We start from the raw sequence: 12034 nt of genomic DNA on the forward strand, positions 1-12034 counted from the left end.
GTAATTAATCCGAATTTATTTGCACTAGTTAATAATGGAGGTATTATTTTAAATGACACGGTGGAAGAATATCTTTTTATAAGCTGTTTCGTAGGAACGTTTTTGTATCGTTGAAAGTACTGGGTGTTTAAATTAATTCTCAGGCTCTTGAGAAGTCTTTTTTGAGTTCTGTTTAGAAAATAAGTGTATCAAAATTTAAAGTAAAATTGACAGAATTTGAAAAACATATAACGTTTTCAATAACGAGAAAATTAATTTAGTGTTCGTAACGCTAGAAATTATGAGAATAATTGAATTATTGACTAAATTGTTTCAATTGCGGTACAGATTTCAACTAAACTGTTTTACCGTCACGTTAGACTCTCAATGTCTCTCAATTAATCCAACATAAAGGATTAAGTTTAAACAGAACTCGATTATATGTCCGATATGACTTCAAGGAACACTAGTAGACACGATGAAGAAACAACACATTAGACTGTATACTTTTGCACTCCAACTAAAAGAAAATACCGCTGAGGCTAAGTTTCGTCGAGTTCTCCTCACGCGGCTTATTCATTAGACCTGGACTATCATTTCTCACGAACATAATTTTTCTGAGAGGAAATATGTTCACGTAATATGAATTTTAATTTATTCGTACAAATTACATATCATACGAGCTTGTATACAATTGTGGCATCCACATGATCTGCTATTATTTAATAAATATTATTTGAATTTGCAAAGTACATTAGAAATTTTCTCAGTACACGTTCATCAGGAAATTGTAAAATTTTCTCAGAACGATTCACGTAAAACCAATTATTTATCCAAAAATCGAATAGAAGTTCTGCAATGAAAAATGGTCTCTACATCATTCTATCGACGATATTTGAAAATCTTCGGCTCCGTTCAATAATTCCTTTATTCAACGATTCCTTATTTGGATAAGCCATTGAAACTGGTTAATGCAGTGATACGTCACCTTATCAGTCCGCTGGTCTCCGAGAGAAAGGAGTCTGCTACCTTCTTTCGCTACCAACTCGCCGCCAACAAATTGTAAAAATCGATGTTGGTCTGTCACCGAAAGAAGGGGTGTGAGAACGAGAGAGAATACATGATCTTTTATCTCTAGCCGTAGTTCACCAACGAACTTTGGACCTAGAAAACGGGAGGAAAAAGAATAGAATATGTGGACAGGAAGGTGGAACGATAAAAGGAAATGGTAAGACGCAAAAAAGGGTTTCATGCAGTAGAGGTGAATTGGCTGACGAGAAAGACTACTAAAAGAAAATTAAAAAAGGAACGGATGCAAGAATAGGGTGCGACAGATGTAGAAAAGAGGAAATAAAGAAGAAAATTGCTTAGATATTATTGCCTTCAAAAAAAAAAAAAAACTTTAAAACCATTCAGCGTTTATCGTATTTGAAATTTGAATCTGAATAGAAAATTCATTAACGTCGGTATATGAACAAGGTGTAAAATGATTTCAAATTATTACACTTAATTATTGGTAACAAAGTATTTAATTCGCTATGAATTTTTAATGTTTGTCTCTGAATGTAATTGTCACAATCTTTGACTACGTTAGAGAAACATAATTATAATAATTCTTTGGGTGTTCGAAGTGAGTGTGCACTCTGAACTCTATAGAAAAGTGCTATCGTTGAAAATTTGTAAAAAATTCTACATTATTAATTTAGTTAAATTGAATTTTGGCTAAATTTCAAACATCCAGAAATACCTAAAATTGATGGTATATTGAAAATCTTTATTGTCCCGTAGCGTATTGTTATACTATTTGTGCTTTCAAGACACATTTGTTATCGATGCTTTCAGAAACCTCATAAAGAATGGACCGAGGGCTCGACGCGGTAAAGCGGTTCAAAGGGCGCCGTCCCGTCTATACAGAACGGTGGGTGGACCCATGAGATCATTCAACAGAGCTCAATGCGTTGGTCCTGAATTTGTGGTGCGTGCAAATCAGACACCAAAGACGCTATGTGTTGGCCAAATAAAGGTACATAAATTTTTTCTTTTTTTTCCTCTCCTCTCTCATCTAACGAACTTTCAATTAGCACCGACGATTAATTCTTGTATTCAGTTAAAGGTCGGAGTGACTAATTATTCTCAATAATGGATAAAATGTAGAAAGATGAAACTGACTTAGGAAAAGTTTGTATATTAGGTAAATAAAAACTAGAAAACATTGAAATTCTCTGAAACACTTATATGGAGATCTTAAAATTAATTAAAACTTTATATAGTTGGTAATCGAAAATATGTAAAGTAAATTAAAACAAAAAGTTCAAAAAAATCATTCCGGTACCGGGAATCGAACCCGGGCCTCCTGGGTGAGAGCCAGGTATCCTAGCCATTAGACCATACCGGATTTGAGTTTCACTTTCATTTTCCGTAAACATGAACCAAAAGTAGAATATTTAAATAAGACGTAACTAAGTTTTAAATAATATTTTATCAATGCTTGAACAATATTCACACAATATTATAACAATACTTCAATAATATTGACAATAATACAATAATATTTAACAATATACAATAGATACAATATAAATAAACAAAATAGGGTTTTTACATATATGTATTATGCAAACTATATCAATCACATCAATTACACATAGGGAAGTGAGTGTTTAGAGTCTCTAGAAATTCAGACAGTTATAAAATATAGCTTATAAGCAAAATATTCCAATCCTCTGTTTGTATTTTGTAATTTTAATCAATTAACGTAAAGTTTGTAAAGTTGTGCACAGTATATATTACAGTTTAGTATTAACAGGCAAAATATGTACATCTTGAATAGATCTATATTTTCTTGAATATTATCATATAAATGAGAAGTAAATAATATATACAATTAATACAAACAAAAGTAATTTTTATGTTGAATATTTTTAATATGTTGCGCGAGTTTAAAATAGAAGAAAAATAATAATTTCCGGTACCGGGAATCGAACCCGAGCCTCCTGGGTGAAAGCCAGGTATCCTAGCCACTAGACCATACCGGATTGAAAGTATATTTCTTTAAACTCTGTTTTGTAGTGCATAAGATACCTATATATTATTTTATAACGAAGAGAATTGCTTTAATATTTCATTTAATACACATATGTAATTCACAATAGCCATAAACAAGTACGAAAAATAATAGTATTCGAAGACTCAGCACATGTTATGAGTGAAAATTCTGTTGTATCTATTATAAACTTCTACAATATGAAAGGAGTCAACAAATATTCAAATTAAGGATTATTTGCATAAAAGCGTGATACATTTTTAGGCATATTTTTTTTAATCGAAACTTATGTGCAATTTTGTTTTTCCTCTTTCTTAAAGTTTTTCGTAAGTAAAAATATTGTATTATTATAACCTTTATTTTATATAATCGGATGATCAAATATTAAAAATTATAATTACATCAAGTTCATTTTTTATATTTACATCCGAACTAAATCACTTAAAAGTAAAAATGTTATATAATGAAGAGAAAAACAATAAAGAATAATGGGTAGTATCGGTGATTGAATCCGAATCTGCTTGGTAAGTGTCAAATTCTTTTTTTAATTGTTTATTGCAAAATTAGAAAAAATCGGCGTTACAATCAATCAAAGTACCTATTGATTGAGCTAGATTGAATCGGGTCGTGTTTGGAATCATTTACATTAGGAATCCTCGTCGATCCATTGAGAATACTTTAATAAAAATATAATAAAAAACATAAAAATTAAAATTACCATTAGCAAATGACTCACCTATACGCATGCCTTATCACTGTCGCAACCTTGTCTGGCGTTGATTACCCTGGAGCTTTCATTTTTTTTTTTCATTTTTGAGTGCCTTCAACGTCAAATTATTCCTCGTACTTGTGTTATGAAATTGACTAAGGATTTTAACATCTTCTAACGATTTCCATGGCCGTTTTATAAGAGTCACCCCGCGTGTCTCTCTCAATTAGTTTGCACATTTCTTTTTATGTTTTTATCTAATTTTTACTTTCAGTTACTTCTTTTTAGCCATTTTTGGTGTTTGTTGTTGATGTCCCTATCTCTTTTTCTGGCCCTTTGCCAGAACCAAGCTTTTGCTGCATGTTTTAGTTTTGTTTATGTTTTGTAATGAGTTTAATGTTTCCTTTTATAATAATACCGAATGGGGTTAGATACATTATTAACATTTTCCATTTTCGTTACCATCTTTAAAGCTCTTGTAGTCCCAGGAACTCTTTTCCAGAGTGCAATTATCTGATGTTTCATTTCTAATTTTGATTTGTTTCTTTTTGGTAACAAGTTTTTTTTTATCTTTTCGTTTCAGCAGCAATCTAAGTTCCAGGTTATTACTCTGAGATATAAGTTGTCGAGCTTTCTTTATTTTTAGCATACCTTGTAGCGAAGTAACCTACATTTGTAAGTTAGTTTCTGAATAATAAATTGTATTCACTACTAGTTTCGATAGAGGTTTTCTGGATGCAAGTAAAACATTTGAATAAGGAATGACTAGAATTCAGGAAGTCTGAATTTAAGTATTTCGATTTAAAATCGAATGAAAAAAAAAAGATTACATTTCCGGTACCGGGAATCGAACCCGAGCCTCCTGGGTGAAAGCCAAGTATCCTAGCCACTAGACCATACCGGATGTCGGAATTTTTATTGCTTCATTACATAAATATATTTTAGACACATGATTGAATCCACATTATTTTATTTTTTCATATAAAATTAAACATTCTAAATATAACATTTTACTTTTCAGCGATATTAAGTTTTAAACTGAATCTGAATTAATTATAGTACAATCACCTTTATGTTACACTTGACAATTAATATGATACTAGTGGTATTAAGTAATGACTTATTTCAATGATTATTTACAAGGAAGGGAATTTCGTCGATTTGGCTGATTTTTAAGTATATTATCAAACTCAACATTTTGAATAACTTTTTCCTATACATATAACCGCTGCTTGGTCTTAATTTCCGAGATATTGATATGTGTTAAATAATCCTTTCATATATTTTGATAAAATATATACAAAACTGCTGCGTAGATATTTAATTACAACATATTGAAGAATAATAATTTTCAAATTTAATACACCACTTTTATTTCAAAAACAGGCTGGAAATTCTGGACGAATAGTTGTAATAATGCTGACTGGGCAACGAGTGGAAGTAACGTGTGATCCTCAAAAAGTCACAGCTGGTGATTTGTTCCAGGTAATTGTAAAGAAACAACATTTTGAATTCGTTTAATTACATTAAATAGACAGAAAAATTTCATTTTTAATTTTTGTCTCATTTACACTGTACAAAAGTATGATTTTAATACTCTCTGAAATCTATATATTGATTCGGAGTATACATCTCTTTTCAAAGATGAAAAGTGTTGAAGTTCAATCAGAAGTACGAACTGCCGAGAGTTTTCCATGGTGAGTGTCCCTCGATGATAAGAGATTCAATTTGCTGGACAATTATACTTGCATGATACGTATAATATAATTTACAGAATCGTATAGATTTTTTACAATAAAGTAAATATAAAATAATTTCATAAACGAATCAATAAGAATTATTCTTTTATATATTTAGTGTCGACAAACAGAGAAAAATGAAAGGAAGAATTGATATTGTAGAAGACATAGATCCTTTGCAATTTGTAAGAAAATTACAACAAATGTATATAGTTAAAAAAATAATATGAAACTTAAATATTGACATTTCTTGACTTTTTTATTTCAAAGTGTTATTATAGCGAATTCTTTTAGTATCGTTATCAAAATTTGTTCGTCTCAGTATCATCAGACTATTTTCATTTGAAACGAAATGTACATAAATAAAATATACGCTAATATATAATGTACTTGCTTTGTGAATCGTCGCACGAATATCTAAATGTTACAGTATAAAGTCCAAGACGTAGAAGATTATTCATGAGATCACAAATTCCGGCGTGAAGTCTCGAGAAATTCTGGCATTCTGCCAAGATTAATCGTTATATATGACAAATCCACAAACCACGAGATATGCGATACCAATGATTATCGCGTGGTCATGCTACACAAGCGTCAATTTCATTCTCTTCCACTTCAATACCTTCTTTTTAGCGCAATTCTCTCTCACATTTTAATACTTTTATTTCAATTTCAGTTAAGAAAAGTTAAATCTTGTATCTAGTACTCTAACTGGTTTGCAATTATTTATTGTAATAATTGTACGCGAATAAAAAATTAAACTTATTTAAACATACTTTTTAGTTAAAAACACTATTATCGTACTTAAACATCATAGCATCGATAATTTTCGCTTCCTTTTTATCAAAATGAGAAATGATACGATTTGTACAATTGTATAAGTACTGTACCTAGAGCCAAATTAATTATTTTTATCTAAAGAAGCATTTCTTTCCAAAATATATACTAAAGAACATTTTCAAAGATAAACAGTATTATGCTAACAAAGTAATTTTGATTTACGTACTTTTTAACAAAAATGAATAGTATAGAAAAGTCAAGCTTTTGCACATCATTGAAACTTTACCTTATTTCATTGAAAATTTATCATCGTAGTCATTACGTACTCACTACAGATAATCACACATTACTGTAGAAACACATTGCAATAAATTAAATAGATTCCCAAGCTCATCTAATCAGAACGTATTTTTAATCATGAACAATCATATGGCTTACATAATGTATCCCTTACAAATGATTTTAGGCCATTGTACAAGCTGAATGTCTCGACGAAAACTTCACCCTTGGTCTAGCTGTGCTGTTGGCGGGTGATTTCGCAATTTTACCGCCTGAAACTAAATTGAATAAGGTTGCACCACCGGGATGGCTAAACAGTGGCAAGAGTAAAGGCCTCCTGGGTCTTCCAACTAGTTTTATGCTGTATCTGCGGCTCAGGTTTTTTCTACCCTCTCTTCGTGGTATAAGGTACACTCGAGCTCTTTTTTAATAATTAATATATATATATATACTTGGATTTTGAGGACACGTTCAAAGATTTATTACGTGACTGGTTCTCATAAATGAACACTGCCGTGTCAGATATGATTGTTTATACTGTCAAAACGCACGTTTCCATTTTTAAAAAGAACAATACATTGAACAGTTGTATTCTGTTGTCAAATTGAAATCATAACATTTTTCAAAAATTCAAAAGATTAATGAAGATCTTACTAGCCCTGTTTCAACCCTGGATTAGGACTGCATAGTAAACAATGTAATATACATAAGTGAAAATTAACTAATATAAAACTAAATTTAATTTTTGTAACGAAGAGGTTTCAATTAAGGGTTAGATACGTTTAAAATGTATATATACTTGTTCAAAAATTGCTAAGCTGTAAATTTTTATAAATATTTTGCTGACTACAAACAAATGATTAAAAACGTGGAACTTTGACATTATGCTATGCAAATAGACGTTTGGAAAGGTCCATATTCACTTCAATTCACTTATCGGAACAGCTGTTTACAAAAGCACCGTATGTCGTGGCGGAAGCATAAACTACAGATAACTGTTCCGCATCTCCAATTAATCCCACCACCTACTCTTCCGCATTAAAATCAACTGAATTCTGACTGACTTAAAGTTACTTTAACTTTATTCTGAAGTAACTTATTTTATTCTGATTTTGAAAATTTTTGACGTTAATGAGTTATGCGAATTAATAAATGGTGATATTTGTATAACTTTGTCGAATGATAAAAGTATACGATGAAAATATTTGCATAATTATAAAATGTTAAATTCAAAAATATAGCATCGAAAAACTATTTAAAGTGTGTTAATTACATGTTTACCTTTCCAAAAAAATAATATGAATTTTATTACTGTAGTTAGATGTAAAATGAAAAAAAAAAGAAAATTTCCGGTACCGGGAATCGAACCCGAGCCTCCTGGGTGAAAGCCAAGTATCCTAACCACTAGACCATACCGGATTGCGATATTTGTGCTGTTTTATGGTGTAAATATATTTCAAACGTGTCAAACAAATCTATTATTTAATTTTTTTATATAAAATTAAAAGTTCTAAACACAAAGGTCATTAATTCTCAGTGATATTATCTTTTAAAATTAGTCTGAATTAATTAGAGTACTATCATCTGTATGTTGCACTTGGCAATTAATACTGTATCAATAATAATTTTATCGAATGATAAAACGATGTAGTGAAAATGTTTGTATACTTATGAAATGCTAAATTCAAAATTTTATAATCAAAAAACTGTTTAGAGTGTATTAATCACATGTCTACTTTTCCAAGAAAAAGTAATATTAATATCTAACGAATACACGATACCATAAATTTACTAGAAGTGATACATTGTTCACAATTTTGTAGATCTCTATAATTTCACTTTGTTCTAACAACCCTTATTGTTAGCTGGTTATCGCTTGTGTAAATAACCGTTTCTAAATCTTTCGAATTTTCTTACTTTCATTTTCAAGTTTTTCAAATATTAAATAAAATTGCTGAGTGGAAAATGTCCTATGTTGTATTGATACATTTATATAAGATTTAACTTTATTTGTAATATGGTCGTGTGCCTTTTACAAGAAAAACAATTTCCTTATATGCATTTTGTGAGACATAGAAAAAAAACGAACAAGTAGCGTATTGTAATGACATATGAATATCGATTAATCGTAAATTATTCGTTCAGGAGTTGGATATCGAAGCACTTATTGTATCTGCAAATACGGCGATGCATATTGGAACAACAGTTGGTGTGCCCGAACCCAGAGTTAATTAATCTGACTGGACTGGCTCTTCAGGCCGAATTTGGAAATTATAACGTGAACGTGAGTAAACGAGAAATTTATTGCTTTCACGCATTTCGTTTAAATTAGATGCAAAACGATCGAGTTGATACTAAATTTATTAAACGTACCTATATTCGTACACAGTAATACGAACAAAATGAAAGATACTTATTACCCTGAGAAAGTAAAGAATATTTCAGGCATTGCAATACGAAAGACAAGATTTAAAAATCATAATATCGAATTATTTGCGGGATAATGTTTATTATTAATTAGTATCTCAGACAAGTATTTCATTTTGTAAACAATTCGTCGTACATACACATTTTGCATATTTTTGTATTTGTCGTAAACACAAATCTTTATACTTTCCTAATCATTCTTATGTTACATTACATTAATCTTTACTGTTCTATTATTTTATAAGTGTACTACTTTTGATAATTGTTTCATAGTACGAGTAATATTCACAAAATTCGATAGATGTCTACAGCGCACAATTTATAAATCCACGTTTCGTTCGTGTTTGTCGTAACGCAATTATTCGAAATCGAATCGTTTTCGTTTAGGAGCACGGCTGCGGGGATTACTTCTTGTTAGAGCACTATGTCCCGGAGTCGTTGATCCTGAACATAGATCAACATCAACCACAGATTAACAACGGAGGAACGGAGGCTCTTCGAGGTCGTCTCCACCAGGCTCATCGGAACAGACGTGGCCTCGACTCGAACAAGGCCGAGGAGATGTTCGTGACTCATGCACAGACGCTGGCGGATTACGGGTCGCATTACTATATCGCCACAGTGGATTCGAAGGAGCTGGAGAAGGTGATGGCGCAGCAGAGAAAACGAAACGTAAATCGCGATGCGTCCGACGGATTACCCGAGGCCACGGAAAATATTTACAGCCGGGACAGGCTTCAAGAGTACCTTCCTCGGGCGAGAACTGAGATCGCCCGACTGGAGTCGTGCGAAAATCTACCGAAGATCCCGTACGGTGGTGACGAGACCAAACCGAGTCTTACCAAGAGCGTTATATCGAACGAGATCTACGCCGGTCAGAAAACTCCCAAGACGCGAGTCGAGGCCTGCAACAACAATATCAACAACAACAACAACAATAATAATAACAACAACAACGTGAATAATAATATGAACCACGGAGTTAAGAGCAACAAGGGCAGCAAGAAGAAAACGGAGAGCAACGTCTGGCTAGCTATCCATGCACAGGGATTGAAGCTGTTCGAGAGAGGCGGAGAACCCAGAGAAAGGATCGAGCTGGCAGAGTTTCAGTGGAAAGACATTCAGACGTTGAGCTACAGCAAAAACTGTCTGGTTGTTTACAGCAAGGTGAATGGGAAACGATGCAAGTTCAAGCTCAGAATGGATCACCGAAAGTAAGTTTTTGTCGAACGTGAACGAGCAATCGGGCCGGATAAATTTTCAAATTAAACTCTCGAGTTCACGCTCGTAGGAAATTAGTAACTAGAATTGTTTCTGATTGTCTTCTGTGCTTTATTCGGTGACGGTTTTGTCAAGATTTCGTTGAGAAATGTTAAGAATCGTAGAGTGTTTACGAATCGAGAATCAGATTCTGATGTGCAGTTGAATGGAAATGTTTGAATCGGTTTAACGTAAAAGGGGAATGGGGAACACGCGGGAAACACTTGAGTTTTTGCATTCAAGTAGAATTTAAAAGGGGATTTAACGTACGGCGCGAGGCTTTGCGTAGGCTGCAAGTTTAAGAGGGTATTTTCGTTTTCCAGAAGTTACTTCGCTTTCAAGCTCACCTCTTTGCACCATCAGTTCTTCCTGAGGCTGCGTTCGGAACTTACTTCGCTGCAGGGACTTGCAAAAGGTACGCTTCAACTTCTACGTATTCATTGCTCTCAGCGCGACTAAGCAGCTGAGAAAACGGTATTGCTCGATGGTGAATTGAATCGAGTGAAAGAAGGAAAGATCGAGCAAATTTTTAACAAAAATCTCGAACAAGTCTCGTGTGCCCGCAAACACAACGAAACGGATAAAGAATATTAAACTTACAGATAGTTTGAACGAAACGTGTTCCTAATTACCATTTCTTAGTTGGCTTTTTCGACTGAAAAGGTTAAGAGTTAAACGTTCCTGATTTCGAATACAGACTTCAGAGCGTAAAATAACGAACGGTTTGCAGAGTTTGGAGTCCCCACGACTATGGAAACGAAAGCCTCGCCGTCGAAAACGAAGTCTCACGACAGCAAAACGAAAATAGCCATCGCGAACACCGTGAAGAACACGCAGCTGAGACCAACCTACCCAATGCAGCTCGAGGAATACCAGAACAAAGAGAACGAGAATCCTCAGAAGGAGGCGAACGCGGTTTCGAAAACGAAAGACACCATTCGCGAAACCGGTCCCTATTCCTTCGAAGAAGACGCCCTTTACGCTCAAGTGAACGTTCGATTGGAGCCGGAAGGGGAATCTCGCGACACGGAAGACGAGTCCGAGAGAAGCCTAACGACGCCCAACGAACCGCTTTCGTTGGACGGTAAAGGGATGAAAAGTAACGGGAAAGTTTACAATTGTCCACGGATTGAATTAGGAACCGAAACGGAGTGCGGTTATTCCCTTCCGAAAATTGTCCCGTCGAACGATTTGGATCAGTTGGAGAAACCGGACAATCCTGAAGAGTTGTACGCGGCTATCAACAAAGTGGGGATCTCGAGGAAAATGGAATTTCCTGTTCCGGACGAGATCTGGGACGTGTCTGATGTGAAGAAGTCGTTGCATAAAGTAAGAATCTCGTTTAGAGACGCAAACCTATTTTGGAAATAATTGTCGCGTGTACTCGATAATCTAATTTTCGTTTTCCATCGTTGTGAAACTACAATCGGTATCTTGTATCTTTCGCAGATGAAGACTTCGAGTTTACCGAATTATGGAACATCGAGACAAACCAGCGGTTATCGCACACCGAGTTTACCACGTCGTCTGGGGGTAAAAATGGGCACGCGAGCAATCTACAGCAGCCTTGCACAGAAAGACACCGCCCTTACCGACGACATGGAGTCGCTGTCGTTAAAATCGGACACGGAATCCTCGATCCAATCGCTGTCCGGACGGTCTACAGAATCTCCTTTGCCGGAAGCATACGTGCTCAGTTAGTAACAATTCTGTTCCAACTTTCCAAATGACTGACGTTCCAAACGTACACTCTTTCTCTTCAATTCTTTTCATCGAGTAATATTAATTCCGTAGTCAAATTATCACTGTAAAATATCT

General features: G+C 33.8%; 1 protein-coding gene and 4 non-coding genes across 5 annotated transcripts in view; 1 reads left to right on the forward strand and 4 right to left on the reverse strand.

Annotated features, from left to right (window-relative positions):
- The window catches only part of LOC143149486 (uncharacterized), a 95476-nt gene that overhangs the window by 79552 nt on the left and 3890 nt on the right, over window positions 1–12034 (forward strand). Inside the window, exons 7-14 of the mRNA XM_076316898.1 lie at window positions 1822–2002; window positions 5118–5216; window positions 6717–6937; window positions 8675–8813; window positions 9344–10170; window positions 10540–10631; window positions 10947–11545; window positions 11666–11912. Of these exons, the coding sequence (XP_076173013.1) occupies window positions 1822–2002; window positions 5118–5216; window positions 6717–6937; window positions 8675–8813; window positions 9344–10170; window positions 10540–10631; window positions 10947–11545; window positions 11666–11912 (2405 nt within the window). The remainder of the gene's footprint in view (window positions 1–1821; window positions 2003–5117; window positions 5217–6716; window positions 6938–8674; window positions 8814–9343; window positions 10171–10539; window positions 10632–10946; window positions 11546–11665; window positions 11913–12034) is intronic.
- Trnae-cuc (transfer RNA glutamic acid (anticodon CUC)) lies at window positions 2303–2374 on the reverse strand. The gene has a single exon. It is a non-coding gene; the product is annotated as a tRNA-Glu (tRNA).
- Trnae-uuc (transfer RNA glutamic acid (anticodon UUC)) lies at window positions 2943–3014 on the reverse strand. Its single transcript has one exon. It is a non-coding gene; the product is annotated as a tRNA-Glu (tRNA).
- Window positions 4564–4635, reverse strand: Trnae-uuc (transfer RNA glutamic acid (anticodon UUC)). The gene has a single exon. It is a non-coding gene; the product is annotated as a tRNA-Glu (tRNA).
- Window positions 7877–7948, reverse strand: Trnae-uuc (transfer RNA glutamic acid (anticodon UUC)). Its single transcript has one exon. It is a non-coding gene; the product is annotated as a tRNA-Glu (tRNA).

Source organism: Ptiloglossa arizonensis, chromosome 7 (genome assembly GCF_051014685.1).
Source record: "Ptiloglossa arizonensis isolate GNS036 chromosome 7, iyPtiAriz1_principal, whole genome shotgun sequence".
NCBI classification, from domain to species: domain Eukaryota; kingdom Metazoa; phylum Arthropoda; class Insecta; order Hymenoptera; family Colletidae; genus Ptiloglossa; species Ptiloglossa arizonensis.